Below are 17,905 nucleotides of genomic sequence, written 5' to 3'. Positions count from 1 at the left end.
TCCCCCTCAGTTAGAACACAGATAGTGCTCTGACCCCTCCTCTGACCTCTGAGGGCTCTTGCATGCATGTGGTGTACAGACATGCCCAGAGACACACACACATAAGTAAAGGTCATCATTGTTGGTCCCCTTAACTATTGATGTTTTTTCATGCGGTGAGGGCTTGGGCAGGGTCTCGGGACCCCCTCTGAGTATCCAGTCCCTCTCTCCTGCCAGCCAGCTGTGTGCAGTTCTGCCCTAATTGTGCTTGGCCTTGAGGTCTTGGGGGAGGAGCAAGAGAATAAAGCAGGATGTAGTAAAGCTCGCCAGCAGCAGGGGGATGGGCCTCTGAGGACTGAACTCCGAGCAGCCTGCAGAAGCACTTTTATTGTTACACAAAAGGCCTTTTATCAAGTCAGTTCCACAAGCCGAAACCTCCTATCTGATCTCAGAGTTGTCTGAAGGGACTATTACCTAAGCAATTATCAGCCATTACAAGAATTCCTGGCTTGCCAGGAATGTCTTAAAACTGAGGTCATGCAAAAAGTCCCAAAGGGAGAGCAACGCCATAATCCCAGATAACAAGCACTGATAATGTACGAAAGGTTGCTGCCAGGCCTCAGTGGCCATTGCTCCAGAGGCCTGGTGCAGTGGCCCTTCTAAAACCCCACTGCAGAGCACCTAGACCCCGAGTACCGGCAGCTGCCACCTGGGTGCTGGGAAGCAAACTCTGCTGTCCCACGAGAGCAGCAAGCCCTCTCTGTCGTTGTTGATACTTGCTGAGATTATAACACAAGCACATTTCTCCCTTCCTTACTCTCTTTTAAATTCATGGCCTCTTTCTTTTTCATTAATTGTTAGCCTCTACATACACACTGTCCATCTTTCCTTAGTCCATGGCACGGAGCGTACAGCGAACGGGGTCAGGGAGCTTCTTACACAACAAACACCAGATTCCCTGTGTGGGGGAATCTGTTCCCTTTACTTCCCTTGGAGCTCAGTTTGGCCTGATTATTCCCCATTCCTCTTACGTCTCTGCCCTGTCCCTAAGGAGGGATTTCTGGAATCTAAACTGAGAGTCCCATAGAGCCCCCGGGGTGCAACCCTTCCTTCACTCTGAACAGCCTCCATAGTGTCCTGACCACAAACTGGGAGGTGCAGCTTTCCTGCAATACTGAGAAACTTGAATTCCTGCCTGGGAGCCTTTCCTGCCCACTTTACCAGAGACCGTGTGAGCAACCACAACTTGGCAAGGAATGTGTCCCCCAGGTGAAATTCAAGCCAAGTCCCCCAAATTGTTAGAAACAAAGACTGATCTCCATGTTCCATGAAGGAACATAACAACAGAGCACACATAGCTTGGAAATGCAGTCCCTTTGTGAAACGTGTGGGCCAAAACCCAACCAGTGTAGCAAGCACACCAGGACCAAGATGGATTCTGTCTTTTACCAGGACATAGGTGGTGGCACTGGTGGCAGCTTGGCTTCAGGTCTGACATGACTGGCTAATTGGCACAAAGAGAAAGGTTCAGAAAAATATAGTGCCTTGTCCAGCCAACTACTTTTGATTTTAAAACAGTATCTTACACGCGTGAGGAAACTGAGGCCTATGGAGTCAGGTGTTTGGGTTTATGTTCGCTTTTGTGGTTTGGTTTTATTTGTTTTTTGCTTCTGGGTTTTTGTTGGTTTGGGTTGGGATTTTTTGAGTCGGGGTTTCTCTGTGTAGTCCTGGCTGTCCTGAAGCTCACTCTGTAGGCAGATTGGCCTCCAATTCAAGATCTACCTGCCTCTGCCTCCCAAGTGCTAGGATTAAAGGTGTGTGCCACCATGTCTGGCTAGCTATTTGGTTCTTGATCCTGGCTGCATGTAGGAGTTGAGCCAACAGACATTGGCTGAGTAGCTACTGTGTCCCACACGTTGACTGGATACAGCCAAGAATGTGGCCTAGGGAAAGTTTAAATTCTGCCCTGTAGGAGCAGGCCTCTTGAGGAAGACCATTGGTAAGCCAATTAGTGAGGCTGTTAAAGAGAACAGGAGAGGTTCAGAGGAGTGGGAAATGGGCTATGGTGCTGCTCGCCTGCCGTCCCAGCACACAGGAAGAAGAGGCAGGCAGGAGGACTGAGAGCATGAGGCCAGCCTAAGCTACACAGTGAGACCCTTAAGAGACAGAAAAATCCTGGGAAGGAACATCTAGGCAGAAAGCATAGCCAGAGCCTGGCATGCCGGGAGCAGCAGCCTGGGAGACAAGGCTAAGAGATGGGCCTGCGGAGAGAAAGGTTTGGAATCACAGATCAGATCCCCAGATGACCACCTGGTGCGCTCGTTTTTAAACTATTTTATTTGTGGTATTTAGTCCTCCACCTCCCTTCCACCTACCATTTAACCCTCGGTAAGAGAGAAAAGGTCAGCGGGGAAGGGGGCGCAGCTGCCTTTACTTCTCCCAGCTGCTTAGGGGTGGTGGGTTCTTAGGGGGCTATCCCAGTCTCTGGCAAAAGCAAACACAGCAAGCAGTCTCCTCCACGCTGCCACAGCCACACCGTCCATCTCTGCTCTCTACAAACTGCCACACCTTCTCTTTCTGGGCTCTCTTGTTTATAGCCCTCAGAGTCCTAGACCACGCCCCTCTCCGTGCTGCAGGCCATTTCCAGCTGGCAGAGACCACGCCCCACAGGAAGCAATTATCAGCTGTGGACAAACCAAAGCCCAAACTAAAATCCCACACTGGGGATTAAAACAAAAACATGTTTACAAACATAAGTGAGTTTTTAAAGAAACCAAAACTTTGATTAAAACCACCACCGTCAAGCCCCATTCCAGCCCCATCTTCCAGGACGTCCTGTGGGCTTTCCTGTTCCTCTTTCTTACCTTTATAAAATTTCAGTGGGTGTGGATGCCCCTGCCATGGCATAGAGGTGGAGATCAGGGGACAGCTTGTGGGAGTCAGTTCTCCCCTTTTACCACATGGGTCCCGGGATCACATTCAGGTGGCCAGGCTTGTGGCAAGAAACCTGTGTTCACTACCTCACTGACTCCCCACCCCATGGACCAGGCGGACCAGGCTTACACACAGCCTTCTGAGTACTTAGGGAGAGGGGATGGTACCCTGGGACTCGAGCCCGCGGCTGGCCAGCCCAGAGCCTCAGTCCTTGCCCTTCTAGGGAGGCGGTAGTGTCCACTTGGGGCCGGAGCCCAGGTCACTGACGCTGCGTATCCCCAGGAGCGCCACAGGGGAAGCGTGGCACAACATCATGCTCTCCTGCCTCAGCGGGAAGCCGTGTGACAAGAACTCTGGGATCCTCACCGCCGACTGTGGCAATGAGTTCGCATACTTCTACTTTGTCTCTTTCATCTTCCTTTGCTCGTTTCTGGTGAGTCTGCACACATGGAGGGCTGTGTCCTTACCTGGTACTGACTCGGGTGGAGTCCTTGCTATCTCCCTGCTTCTGTCGTAGTGCCTCCTATATGGCGACATCTGGATGTGGGGGCTGAGGGTCTTTGCACTGTAGGATGTTAAAGACCACCCTGGCTCCCTTACTCTGAGCCAGTAGCAGACACTTCCTCCTGCAGAGGACCAGGGACTCCCCAATTGGAACTGGACCCCAGTGAGAATCTGTTCTTGGCTCTGGTGGGAGGGTTTGGACCACAGCAGGCACTGGCTTTGGCCCTGGGCTCACATAGCCCCCTACCTCTGACTATGCCATCTCTCTCAGGCTTTGCCTCTGTGTATATCTCTCCACCTCTCTCTCCCCCCTTTGTCACTGGCTTCCACTCTCATTGGCCTTGTGTGTGGGTATCTTTTGTGTCTGTGCTGTTTATGTCTGTGCCCTTTCCCTCATCTGGTCTCTTCCTTTTCCCCTTGGGTCTCTGTGTCCCTGCCTCTCCCCCTATGGTCTCTTCTCTGCTCCCATTGACCCTCAGATGCTGAATCTCTTTGTTGCTGTCATCATGGACAACTTTGAGTACCTCACCCGAGATTCCTCCATCCTGGGCCCCCACCACCTGGACGAGTATGTGCGTGTCTGGGCCGAGTATGACCCTGCTGCCTGGTAAGGAGGCATCTCAAACGCTCTCTGCCTTGTCCAACCTCCTCCTGAAACTGGAACAGGAACTAAAGCAGGTTTCAGGTGTGGGGCACCGAGTCCTCGGGTTTTAGCAGGGACCTTGTGAGTGAGTCCCAGGGTGGTTTTCGTGACTTTCACACGACCCCAGGTATCACGCCCCTTGTCCAAGCCTTTCTAGATGGAGATGCTTAACTATGAAGGTTTTCAAGGCTCCCCGGCCCACACAAATCCTCTGACCTCTTACAGTGAGGCCTCTGGCTGGTAACCTGAATTAAGAACCTCTGTCCTCTAGCCACCTGGGGGTGTCAGAGCTGCAGAATCCAGCCCAAAACTTAGTGTAGGCTGGACATTGTGGCACATGTAGGAATTCTCAGCACTCGAAGGCTGTGGCAGGAGGATCAGGAGTGTAGGGTCTTGCTTTAAAAACAATCAGAATAAACCAGACATGGTAGCACATGTCTTTAATCCCAGCAAACAAGAAGCAGTTGGATTTCTGTGAATTTGAGGCCAACTTGATCTGTAGAGTGAGTTCTTGGCCAGCCAAAACTATATGATATATGAAACTGTTTCAAACAAATAAACAAAAGAGCTGGATTTAGTGGTGCACACCTTTAATTCCAGCAGTCAGGAGGCGCACGCAGGCAGGCCTCTGAATGCAAGGCTAGCCTGGTCTACAGAGAGAGTTTCAGGATAGCCAGGGCTACACAGAGAAACCCTATTTCAAAACCAAAAAAAAAATTATATATAATATAATAATTATAAATAAATAAAAATTATAATTTAAATTATCATTATTATTATAAGGCTTACAAAAGAGCCAAACATGGTGGTGTACTATTATAATCAGCTTTTAGGAGACTGAGGCAGGAGGATCAGGAGTTTGAGATCCATTACCCACTTCAAAACAAAATTTTAGAGCTAGCAAGATGGTTCAGTGTGTAAAGGCGGTTGCTACCTGGCCTGACTACCTGAGTTCAATCCCTGGTACCCACCCATATGGTGAGAAGCAGTTCCCACAAGTTGTTCTCACACCTGCACACACACACACACACACACACGCAGCCTTAGTTAGGGTTTTATTGCTGTGAAGAGACACAATGACCAAGGCAACTCTTAAAAAGAAAAACACTTAATTGCGGCTGGTTTACGGTTCAGGTTTAGTCCATTATCATCATGGCGGGAACATGGCAGCGTGCAGGCAGACATGGTGCTGGAGGAGCCGAGAGTTGCACAGCAGCAGGAGAATACTGGGAGACTTGGTGTAGCTTGGGCATATATAACCTGAAAGTCCACCTCCTCAGTGACACGCTTTCTCCAACAAGGCCACACCTCCTAGTAGTGCCACTCCCAATGGGCAAGCATTCAAATACATCGGTCTATAGGGTCCATATCTATTCAAACCATCACATACACTAAATGTAGTTTCTTAATCAAAAAATGGGACTGGAGAGATGGCTCAGTGGTTAAGGTCATATGCTGCTTTTCAGAGCCAGATGGTGAAATCCTATCTCAAAAACAACAACAACAACAAAAAACTAGAATCAAAACAAAAAAGTCAGAAGGTGAAAATAAGCCTTTCTTAAAATTAAAATAAAAAATATAGGGCTAGAGAGATGACTGAGTGGTTAAAAGCACTTGCTGCCCTAGTGGAGGACCCAGGTTCAGTTCCCAGCACCCACATGGTGGCTAACCATGTCTGTAACTCCGGCTCAGGGAGATCTTAGGCCTCCTCTGGCCTCTGGGTATCCACGTACATGTACCTAAGTAAATAATAAAAATTTTTATTAAAAAAACTATGTCACGGATGTGACCTGGTGGTAGAGTCTTGCCTAGCATATTTGTGGCTCTTAGTTCCACCTCCCACACCTTGAAAAACAAAACAAAAGCCTTAGAGCAGATTACACAGGAAAGGGTGGGGCCTGCAACCTGTTGATGATGGCAAGGTTGAGTTTCCCTATCACACACACACACACACACACACACACACACACACACACACAGAAGCGCATGCTCTCTGGCAAGCCGAGGGGGGGGGGGTGTCTGTGACCTCGTGAAGCTCTCCGGGGCAGGATTCTAGTTCCTGCTGGGTGCAGCCAGCAGGAGCATTACTGCAGAGGAGGGGAGGCACGAGCAGTCTGTGCATTGCCTCCGCTGGCCTCAGCCCTGGAGGAGAGGCCCGCAAGGAAATAGAGAGAGCTGTGTGTCTCTCCCACGGCTGCAGTCAAGACAAGCCCTCCTTGAGTCAGACAGGGTTGGGCAAAGCATGTGGCTGGGGTGGGTTTGGGGCCCTTTTAACTCTTCCTTTTTGATTTTAGGTCACTGCAGTGGGATGCTGCCCCTCCTCTAGGCCACATACCCACCCACACCAGTGTAGCCCATGTAGCTGGCAAAGGACAGAGATGCAGAGGAATCCTGGGTGGAGAGCCTAGACCCTGCAGCGTCCCCCTTCCCCAAAAAAGCCTCTGTCCCTGAGGGGGGGTGCACAAGTGTCCGTAAATGCATCTAACCCCTTACTTATCCAAGGTTCCCACGCTTTCAAATAAGGAGGCCTCGGTCTCATCACCTTGCTCTCACTGTGTGCTTCGGGAGCCCTTCTCGTGGGGCCCAGCCCAGACCTCCACTAACCCCTCTCTTCTCCTTTCAGCGGCCGCATTCACTATAAGGACATGTACAGTTTATTGCGAGTAATATCGCCCCCTCTCGGCTTAGGCAAGAAATGTCCTCATAGGGTTGCTTGCAAGGTTTGATTTCCACTAAAACCTGCTAGCATCGATTGAATGAGTGTGGCTTGGGGTCTTCCATATATATATTTCATATATATATATTTCTCAAAAAACAGAGCCATTTCTCTCTTGCATTAAACTAGCAGACTCTTAGCCTCCAGAATGCGGCCATGCAGACTCCACGAAGCATGGGACGTGCCCCTCTTTCCCTCTGAACATCTGTGCTTGCTCTTAGCTGAAGCTGCCCATCCCGTGGTCTCAATGACACCCCCACATCAGACGCATCCCTTGGGGGAGTTGTAATTTTGCATTTCCCTACCCCCACTCTCTCCTCACCACTCCCCGCCTCCCGAAGCCTCCAGCCCTCCTTTCCACCCGCCATGCCCTGTGCTAGCTCCTCTCACTCACCCAGGCCCCCTCAGAGACCAGCCTCAGCTAAACCAGAGCACTTGGCCCCTTGAACAGTAGGGCCCTCCAGCTCTGCGCCCACCCGAGCCACAGCTTGGAGCCCAGGTGGAATCTGACTGTTTCTCTTTTCTCTCTCTCTCTCTGCCTGCTTGTAAGCAGTGAAATAATCATTTTTAATTACCTTTTCTTCCATTTTTCTCCTCTTTTCCATTTATTTGAAATATCTATTTTATTGTTCTCTGCCTTTCTCTATTTTTTCGGCTCGTGTGGTTTTTTTTTTCTTCTTTTTTTCTTCTTTTTCTGTTTCTCTCCCCCTCTCCCCTCACCCTTTTGGTTCTCTGCCCACCCACCCCTCCTGTTTTTTGTTTTTGGTGCTGCCAGGGGTCGCATGCCTTACCCGGACATGTATCAGATGCTGAGACACATGTCCCCACCCCTGGGTCTGGGGAAGAAGTGCCCGGCCAGAGTGGCTTACAAGGTAGTCTATCTTTGCCAACACCGATGTCCCAGAGCTGGGGATTTTTCGGTGGTAACCACAATACCCAGCGAGTCTTCTGCCAACATTCCTCTTCTTTTTTCTTTTTTCTTTTCTCGAGTAACTGAGTCATGAGCATCCCTCGACTCTCAGCAGCGCACTGTGTCCTTTCTGATGAGTGTCTAAGTGTTTTGAGACTCCATTATGGCCAACAAGCCACGGGGAGGGGGAGGGACTGCTCTAATGCCCCAGCACCCATATGACCCCCTGGGGAGCCAAATTGTACTTCTCTGCCTGTCCAGAAACACACCCCAGGCCCAGGCCAGACTGTGTTTTATACCTTGTTCCCTTAAGCCCTCACACACACATCTGAAGCTGACCTCTGACTTAGGGCCCGGGGGGGATCTGACACCTCCTACAGCTGAGCACCCCATCCTCCCTTTGCCCTGGAGATGTCTCCCCAGTGCCTGAACCATGCCACCCATCTACCCAAGGTGCCCCAACATGCCTCTCCACTCCATTGTTTCAGAGCAAGCAGGAGGGCTGCAGCTGCCCTGACCCCGAACGCGGTGCACCAAATCAGGCCTTGCACGCTGCCTTGGAGGGGCCTGGGCGTGGGGGTGGGGGGGGTGTATGCCAGCTGAGGGAGTGAGGAGACTGCTGCTCCTCTAGACTTCTGTCTTGGAATCTCCCCCGGCCCTGGAGGACATCTGCTCCCTCAGTTCATCCTCGAGCTGGCCAGGGATGACCTTCAAACCCCACGCCCCAGAAGTGACTCCTCATCCCTACCTTCCCATCCACCTCCATCTCCCTCTCCTTTCAGTGCTATTCCAAGCCCATTGTGGCTGTTTCCCTCTCCCTCCCAGATTTCAGCCTCTTCCCACAAAAGTCCCTCCTAGCCTGAATCTCGTATGAAGCCACCATGCTCCCTGAGGCAGTTTTGTGTACATTTAAAGGAGCATGTTTTCTACAGGACACTGCTGGGAAAGCGTGTTACAGAGAACACACTTTCCTCCCTGTAGTCTGTGGTTTCTAAGCTCCAGAGCCCTTTGTGTAGCACACACCTGCCCCACACAGCGGCCTCCCTCCCTGCCCACTCCAACATCCCACTCCTGCCTTAGCCTTGGTTGACTGTCTTCCCTACTGTTTCCCTGCTCTGTGAATCCCCTGGCGAGCCCCAGGCGTGCCCTTAACATCCTCCCAAGCCTGTGGCACACCAAAGCCCAACATTTCCCCTTCCCAAGCCACCAAGCAGGACAGGACCCCCATCTGGGACACAGAATCCCTTCCCTGGGCCTCAGGAACGCCCCTCGTCCCCTCTCCCCGCTACTGCACAGACAGCCATGACCTGGCGAGCCCCAACAGTCACTTCCCACGGAGCTATGAATGAGTCTCGAGATTCCGTCTGCATGTGCCCGTTTGTTCTGCTCTGTGTAGGCCTCGCTGCATGTCCACGAGGGGCCTGCGTGGGGAGGTGCCTGCCGCTTCTGAGGATGGAATGCTGCGGCTGGGTGCCTATCATCTGCCCATTCTGGGCAGAGCCGGGGGTGGGGGCAGGGAGCGGCGGCTGTGGCCGTGGACCCCACCGCAAGGCTGCTGCACGCACATGCTGCTGTCATCTGCCTTCTGCTCTTTCTCTTTGGGTGGAAGTGAAGGGGAGCTTTTGAGAAGAACTCTGGGGCAGGGCAAGAATCTGGGGCAACAGCTCTGGACCCCTGCACCTCAGGTCCCACAGGTGGGATTTCAAACTGAAAGAAACAGATTGGGCCGGAAATGGTGGCAGGCCCTGGCATTCCAGCTGTGCAGGAAGGCAAGGCAGGAGGATTGTCATGATTTCCAAGGACAGCATTGGCTACTAGCAAGACCGTGACCTCAAAATAAATAAATAAATAAAGGGGGCAAGGTGGGATCAGCAGCATGGAGAACCTTTTGTTGCTCCATGCAGGGGAAATGAGAAATTCTGTGCTGGCATGGTGACCAAAGAGGAGGTTGCCTGGACTTCAGAGTTCTTCCCGGCGCTCCCTGGGTCAGGTGAATTTAGATTGCAAGATGCTGGCAGGGCCCAAGAATGACTGTCTTCACCCGGGGTCTTCCATAGAGACTTCTTCGGATGGACCTGCCCGTAGCAGATGACAATACGGTCCACTTCAACTCCACCCTGATGGCACTGATCCGAACCGCCCTGGATATCAAGATTGCCAAGGGTAAGGCAAGCTCCAGACCTGGGGTTGGGTGCACTGTGCCTTGGAGGGGAAAGCAGGGGCAGCCAGGGGCTCCCACTCCTGGTGGGTTGTCAGAGGGACCACTGCCCTTGTCCGTGTCTTCATTCTCGCATCTGTGGAAACATAGTTCAAGTGCGCCAGACACTATTCCACCAAAAGGGTGCAGCAGCTTCCGCTTACAAAGGAGAGCCCGCACTCTCCCAAGTCTCTGAGTGGTGGAATAACCAGTTATGTGGACACAGCAGGAAAAAGAACCCCAGGCTCAGGCCAGCCTGTGTGTAAAAGCCCTGAGAGGTAGGAATAAGGGAAGGGAAGAGTAGGAACCGCAGGGGGCCCTGCTGAGCTGACTTGGCCTTTGAATGAGGAGACGCCCCCAGGGACCAGAGAAAAGAGGTAGGGTCTGGCCAGGAAGTGGTGATGCACACATTTAATCACAGCACTCTGGAGACAGAGGCAGGCAGATCTCTCTGAGTTCAAGTCCAGGCCAGCCTGGTCTATAGAGTGAGTTCTAGGTACACAGAGAGAAAGAAACGTGCCTCGGAAAAGAAAAAAACAAAAACAGGTAGGATTTGCTCTAGGTCACGTTGGAAAGATGGCTCCTAGTCTATAGAGACAACCGAGGGGAATGCAGCAGGTTGGGGGCCTGCACGAACCTAGCCATTGTTACTGGTCATGAACTAGCTGGGACCATGCACTTTATAAAGAAGAGACAGGCTGGCAAGTGGCCAGCACTTGCCACCAAGTCCTGAGGACCTTCCTTCAGTTGCTAAAAGTTGTTTTCTCCCTTCCTTATGTGTGCTGTGGCTCCCCAGTTGGGGTGGGTCCTGGGAAATGTCGAAGGCCTGGGAACTGCTGCTCCCTGATCCATGCTGGTCTGTGGGGAGAGGGGGGTCGCAGGTCGGGGTGGGTCCTGGGAAACGGGACAGGCTGGGGAACTGGAGTGTGGGGCGCTCAGAGAAAGTGGAGCACAGAGGGCCCTGGGCAGCCCTGGCCACTGCTGCTGCAGGCTGTAGCAGGCCAATAGATTGGGGGGGGGGTCTGTCACCTGCTGTTCCCTGACCCGTGCTGTTTTCAGGGGGCCGCAGATCAGGGTGGGTCCTGGAAAATGGAGCAGGCCTAGAAACCTGGTGTGGGGTGTGCAGGGGAAGTAGGACACAGTGAGCAGCAGGAAAACAGGAAAGCAGCCATTGGGACCACGAGCACCTAGAGACCCCAGAGACCTGTTACAAGAGACCACCAGGCCTGCTAATAACACAGTCAACCAAAGGCTACAGGTCACATCGCAAGAACACTAGCAACAAAACCCAGGGTCATAGGACCCCACCAAACCCCAGCCATCCCAGCATAGCAAGTCCTGAGGATCCTGTCACTCTGGAAGCACAAGAAAATGACCTTAAGTGTGTGTGTGTGGCATACACAGCCACACACACACACACACACACACACACACAGGAATAAATGTAATTTTTTTAAATACGTGAGGGTTCTGGCTGCTCTCAAGAGACCCCAGAGAGCACAGCCTCCTCCTCTCTATCCTCCTCTCTAGGTTCTACAACCTTTTTCTTTGAAACAGGTTTTGTTTATTTGGAGATCAGAGGAGAGTGAGGAGGAGGCTGGATGAGAGGAGAAGAGACAAGGGTGGTCAGCTGAGGAAAGCTAGACAGACTCCTCAGGCTCCATCTTCAATTCATGAACAACCTTTATTCTTTTCTCATTTATTTCTCATTTTATGACATCTCTTCCTCTATTTCTTATTTTTTAATTAATTTATTTATTACAATTTGTTTGTTTGTTTACTTATTCATTTATTTGAGGCAGGGTTTCTCTGTGTAGCCCTGGCTGACTTGGAACTTGCTCTGTAGACCAGGCTGGCCTCAAACTCAGAGATTCTCCTGCCTCTGCAGAATGCCAGTGCCAGCTGGGTCCCCTCTTTTTTTAAGTGTTGATATGATCTCTAATGCTCCCTTAGTTTCTTGTAAATTAGAAATGTCATCATCTCTTCTATTTGATGCTCTTAGCCTCCAGCTGAACAGGCTGCCCTGTTCTCTCTTCAGTTCTGTGCTGGTCCTTTCTCCTCAGTGCTGACAGACGACTTTTAGGGATGTGAGCAGGGAGGTGGTGGTGGTGCATGCCTTTAGTCCCAGCACTTGGGAGGCAGAAGCAGGCTGATCTCTGTGAGTTCAAGGCCAGCCTGATCTACAAATCCAGTTCAGAACAGCTTAGGCTACACAAAGAAACCCTGTCTCAGAAAAATAAAAAAGTAAAACCCAGGTTCTCCCCACATTACTGCTGCCTGCCTCTGCCCAAGAAAACAGAAGGGCGTGTTTGTGTTTGTAATGTCAAGTAGGACTGTCACATCCTACAGACTGAAATTGCCACCTCTCCAGCCATTACTCTGAGCCTTGACTTCAACCTCTGTGAACATCAGTCTTTTTGTGTCAGCAGGCTGTGCCACATGCAAAATACAAGTTCCATGATGTAAAACACAAGCGTTGTGGCAGGAGAGATGGCTCAGTGAATAAAAGTATTTGCCATGCAAGCATGAGGACCTGCAAACCCCCAGCGTGCACTGAAGGGCGAATATGGGTACACACACACACACACACACACACACCAGCATTGCTGCACACACCTGCAGCTCCTGTGTTAACAAAACAAACAAAAAGCAACTTTAAAATACCTGGAGAGACGGCTCAGCAGTTAAGAGCACCTGCTGTTCTTGCAGAACACCTTAAAGGTTTGAGTCAAACCTTTATTTCCAGTTCCAGGGGATCTGACACCCTCTTCTGGCCTCCACAGGCACCAGAAATGCACACTGTGCACATACATTCATGCAAACAGGCAAATCATCTACACAAAATAAAAATAAATAAAATCTTTCAAAAACAAACAACTCAGGCGTGGTGGCACACACCTTTAGTCCCAGAATTTGGGAAGCAGAGGCACCTGGACCTGTGAGTTTGAGGTCATCCTGGTCTACATAGCAAATTCCAGGCTAGCCAGGGCTACATAGTGAGACCCTCTTGAAAAATAACAGCAAGCCAGATGGTAGTGGCTCATGCCTTTGATCCCAACATTCAGGCAGGTGGATCTCTGTGACTTTGAAGCCAGCCTGGTCAACAGAGTGAATTCTAGTGTGTCCATGGCTAAATAAAGAATTCTACTGAGCCATGTCTCCAGACCTTAGCTAGCCTCCTCTCTTTTTTCAAAGTCTTTTTTTTTTTTTTATAATTTGGCTTATTTTATTTATTTTATGCGTATGAGTGTGTGAGTCTTTCACTTGCTTGTTGCATGTACCACCTGCCAGCAGTGGTCAGAGAGGGTGTCGGATACCCTGGGCCCGGAGCTGCAGATGGGCACGGGCTGCCGAGTGGGCGCAGGGGTTGAACCTGGGCTCCCCACAAGAGCAACAAGTGCTGTCAACCACTGAGCAGACCCCCCAGCCCTTAGGTAGCTTCCTTATTCAGCCAGGACCACCTGCCCAGGGATTGTTCCACCCACAGTGAGCTGAGCCTTCTTAACCAGTTAACAATCAAAACAAATCGCCACAGACATGCCCCAGGCCAATCTTACCTGGGTAAACCCTGGGTTGAGACTCCTCTCAGGTGATTCTCTTCCGTGTCAAGTTGACAATTAAGGGGGCTGGAGAGTATGGCTCAGTGGTTAAGAGCACTGTCCACTCTTCCAAATGGACCTGGGTTCAATTCCCAGCACCCATGTGGCAGCTCGCAACTGTCTATACCACCAACTCCAAGGGATCTGACACCTTCACACATAAAATAAAACAAATTATTTAGAAAACTGACAATTAAAGCTAACTAGGAAACTGAGCCTCCAGTGTCAGGAACGTCAGTCACTCCTGCTCCAGGGGGCCACACAAGTGCTGTGGTGATGAAGAGGGCTGTCACTGTAACAGTCCCAAGGTTTGCATGGCTCAAGCCAAACCAGGTCATTTCCTGCTGTCTGTCTCCTGCTTGTGGATCTGGGTGCTGTATCAGAGTCCCTGAGCCTGAGGAAGCTAGGTGCCATGGCACACACTGGTGAGAACAGACTGGACAGGCTGAGGCAGAAGGATTGTCAGTTCCAGGGCAGCCTGGTTGTTTAGTAACACCTTCTTCAAAACACCAACAAAAGAATGGGCCTGGGAAAGACTCGCTGGCCTTCCTGTCGGCAGCCTTGGCTGACAGAGTAAATGCAAGCATGGAGGGTCCCCACACTCTTGCTGAATCCTCCAGGTAGCAGGTCACTGTGCTCACACCGCAGCCTCTCGTCCTGCCACATTACAGTCCTGCCGTCCCAACCTGAGCCTCAGTGGCCCAGTGGCTGGGACGTGGGACTGGAGACATGCCACAACAAAGGTCACGTTCTATGGTCTGGGGCTAGGGCGGAGAGGGTTGGCAGCCTCTGTCAGGCGTACCAGGGGCCTAGGCTCCTGTAGCGCAAACTGGATATGGTTTAACAAAAGAGGTCTGTTTGCTTTGTGGTTCGGAACGGTCAAGACCATGAGGCACATCGCTCATGACAGTCCCAGTACAGAGTGGCATGGGGGGACAGAGGGAACGTGCTGGCCTCTTCTTTGTTCTGTCGTTACCAGGATCTAATCACAGAGATGCCATGAACATTAGGCCTACTGGGCACGATAGTGCACGCCTGGAATCCCAGCACTCAGGAAGGCCCAGGCAGGTGGATCTCTGTGAATTAAGAGACCAGCCTGTTCTATTGCAAAGCGAGTCCAGGACAGCCAAGGCTACACAGAGAAACCTTGTCTTGAAAAATCAAAAAATCATGCCTCTCACCTCTCAACACCACATTAAACATTCCCCTCTTTTCTTTTCTTTCTCTCCCCCCCCCCCACTTTGGCATTAGAACCCAAGTCCTTGTATGTTCTAGGCAAGGAAGTATCTGATTTTTAGTTTGTATTTCTTTATTTTGGGTGCTGGGGATGGAACCCAGGGACCTGGGTATGAAAAGCAAGCGCTTTACCAGCTGAGCTGCGTCCCAGCCCTTCCTCTGGAGACGGGCTCTCACTCTCCAGGCCAACTTTGAACTCATTTTGTGATTCATTCATTCTCTGTCTCTCGCTTTCTCTTCCTCCTTCATCCTCTCTCTCTCTCTCTCACCACTCCCCCTACATGTGTGCGTTATATGTGGTATGTGTGCTGTATGTACACATGAACATGAGTGTCCTTCCATGAGTGGATGTGCCATGGCCAGATATCTTTCCAACACCAGGTGCCATCCTTTCTTGCTTGCCCCTTGCTCATGTTTTAGCTGTGATTCTGGAAGTCCAAGCATTCTACGCCACATCTACTCACCCGGGCAGCACGGGCATCCAGCAGTCTCCAGGACCTACACGCTCCAGTGCTGGCTTACAGCTGTGCACAGCTCTTTCCCTGGCTGCTGGGCATCCAAAATGAGGTCCTTGTTCACACACAGCACATTCTCCTACCACCCAGCCATCTCCTTAGCCCCAGGCACGAACTTTCAATCCCTTTGTGTCAGGCTCCCTAGGGCCAGAATGACAGGCTTACAACAGTCAGCTGTTTTTACAGTTTGGCCTAGAACAGCTGACCCTCCTGCCTCAATCTCCTGGTGCAGGGTTTACAGCCAGGTGCCACCATACCCAGTTCTGTCTGTTCAAACAACAGCTGTTGTGTGGCTCAGCAACAGAGTACTCTCCTAGCATGTGTAAGTCCTGGGTGCAGGCCCTATCATGTGTGCATGTGTGCGCACACAGACACACATGCATACATGTCACTAAGAAGATAAATTTTCCAATCGGGCTGGAGCACCAGCACAAGCCTGGCGACCTGAATGGGGTACCTGGAACCCACACTGTGGATGGGGAAAGCTGACCCCTCTGACTTGCACATGCCCACACACATAAAAACACACACAACAAATGTTATTTACATTTAAAAATAAGTGCTATTTTAAAAGTTTACAAAAAGACTAGGCAGGGCTGGGACAGCTCGGTGGTAAAGTGCTTGCTGTACAACCAGAACTTGTGTGGCATTGGGTAGGTGGAGACAAGTGACTCTGGGGCACCGTTTCCAGCCACCCTAGCCTAGTGGGTGAACACCAGCCCAGTGAGAAATCCTCTTTAAACAAACATGGCAGATGGCTCCTGAGAAACGGCCGCCAAGTCTCATGTCTGACCTCCACGTGAACCACACAAGTACACATGCCCATTCACATACTTAATATATATATATGTGTGTGTATATATGTATGTTTATATATATATATATATATATAATTTTTTTTTAACTACCTCACAATAGGGGCCAATTGTTACAATGATGGATCATGCTCCAACCTAACTGATAACTTCCCTGGTCCCACCATCAGCTGCCTCAGTCGTGGAATAAGGGTGCTGTTTCAGACATTCTGAGTGAGGTTCAGTGGTGTAGCTCTTGCCTAATATATGCAAGGTCAACCCAACACCCAAAACTCTCCTAAAACTCTGATGCCAACCTATACATGGACTTGAAATCTGGCCTGGGTCTAGGGAACAAAGCCACAGTAATGGCCTGAAGGTACTGGCCCAAGGATTAGCAAACACCCAGGCAAGTGCTATGACTGTCACCCTTATGGTGTCACGGAGGGGAAAATGAGGCAGTGGGAGGTAGCCAACCCTAGGAACACAGTTTGTAAGTGGAGGCCAGAATGGTGATCCTGGCCCTTCTATGCCTCTGAGCCAGGCCTGTGGGTCCAGGCAGCAGCCCCACAGTCGCCTCCGAGGCCAGCTCTGTAGGTGTTCATCCCATATCGCTCCACTTTGCAGGCGGAGCTGACAAGCAGCAAATGGATGCAGAGCTTCGCAAGGAGATGATGGCCATTTGGCCCAACCTGTCTCAGAAGACCCTGGATCTGTTGGTCACACCTCACAAGTGTAAGAGCAACACCAGGGAGGGGCAGGGAAGGCTCGGAGACGGGCCTGGGCTGCGTGAGAACTGACCTGTCTTCCACAGCCACGGACCTCACGGTGGGTAAGATCTATGCGGCCATGATGATCATGGAGTATTACCGGCAGAGCAAGGCCAAGAAACTGCAGGCCATGCGAGAGGAGCAGGTATGCCCATTGCTGGTGGTACTTGGGATGGGATGCCGGGTCTGTCTGTCTTCATGGAAACTAGCTGGGACAAGCAGTGTGGTGAGGCTGGGCCATTTCAGGAACACCTGCCTAGACAACTTTCAGTCACCAATAGGCGCCTGGTGTTCACCTGTGCCAGTCACTGCTTCAGGCCCTGTGGGACACCTGCCCCCAGGTGCTGGACATTCCAGCTCCGGAGATGCCAACAGCCTCCCAGTGGCAAACAGTACCATTGGGGAAAGTGGGTCCAATTGGCTAGAGCCAGGATGTGTGGTGTCAAGTGGATGGTCAGGGACACCCCCCTGAGGAGGTGAGGTCTGAGCAAAGAGCTGAGGTAGAAAGGAGAGGGACCGGAGACGGGGCACAGCAGGTAGGAGCTAAGAGCAAGTGCTGCTCTGGCAAAGCCTGGGTTCAGTTGCCAACACCCCCACGGCACTGCACAGCCGCCAGTAACTCCAGTTTCAGGGGATCCAGCCCTCCGCTGGCCTCTGTGGTCAGCTGATCATGTGTGGTATACACACACACACACAAACATATACATAAAATAGTAAGATAATTTTTTTTTCAAGACAGGGTTTCCCTGTGTAGCCTTGGCTGTCCTATACTCACCCTGTAGACCAGGCTGGCCTCAAACTCACAGAGATCCACCTGCCTATCCCTCCCAGGTGTGCACCACCAGTCCCAGCAAGATAAAGATTTTTTTAAGGGAGCTGAAGACTAGATGTGATGGTGCATGCCTTTAGTATCAGCACTTGGGAGGCAGAGGCAGGCAGAGCTCTATGAGTTTGAGGCCATCTGGGCTACAGAGCTAGTTCCAGGATAGCCAAGGCTACATAGGGAGCACTAGGCCATACCAAGACAACATAGTATAGTGAGAACCTGTCTCAGAGAGAGCAAGAGAGAATGAAAATGGAAGGAAAAAAAGAAAAGAAAGAAAAGAGA

General features: G+C 51.1%; 1 protein-coding gene across 7 annotated transcripts in view; it reads left to right on the top strand.

The window, feature by feature from the left end:
- Positions 1-17,905, top strand: part of Cacna1a (calcium voltage-gated channel subunit alpha1 A) — a 214,131-nt gene that overhangs the window by 187,275 nt on the left and 8,951 nt on the right. For 6 of the 7 annotated variants that reach the window (XM_060392361.1, XM_060392357.1, XM_060392358.1 and 3 more), the window contains exons 35-40: positions 3,196-3,346; positions 3,897-4,024; positions 6,684-6,780; positions 9,744-9,849; positions 16,655-16,762; positions 16,842-16,942. In XM_060392361.1, the coding sequence (XP_060248344.1) occupies positions 3,196-3,346; positions 3,897-4,024; positions 6,684-6,780; positions 9,744-9,849; positions 16,655-16,762; positions 16,842-16,942 (691 nt within the window). Of the gene's footprint in view, positions 1-3,195; positions 3,347-3,896; positions 4,025-6,683; positions 6,781-7,551; positions 7,649-9,743; positions 9,850-16,654; positions 16,763-16,841; positions 16,943-17,905 lie in introns of all 7 variants that reach the window. The other variant, XM_060392356.1, reaches the window with a different exon arrangement.

This window comes from Meriones unguiculatus, chromosome 10, assembly GCF_030254825.1.
Source record: "Meriones unguiculatus strain TT.TT164.6M chromosome 10, Bangor_MerUng_6.1, whole genome shotgun sequence".
NCBI lineage: Eukaryota > Metazoa > Chordata > Mammalia > Rodentia > Muridae > Meriones > Meriones unguiculatus.
Note: the sequence above shows the minus strand (reverse complement) of the source record. Positions and strands in the feature narration are given on the sequence as shown.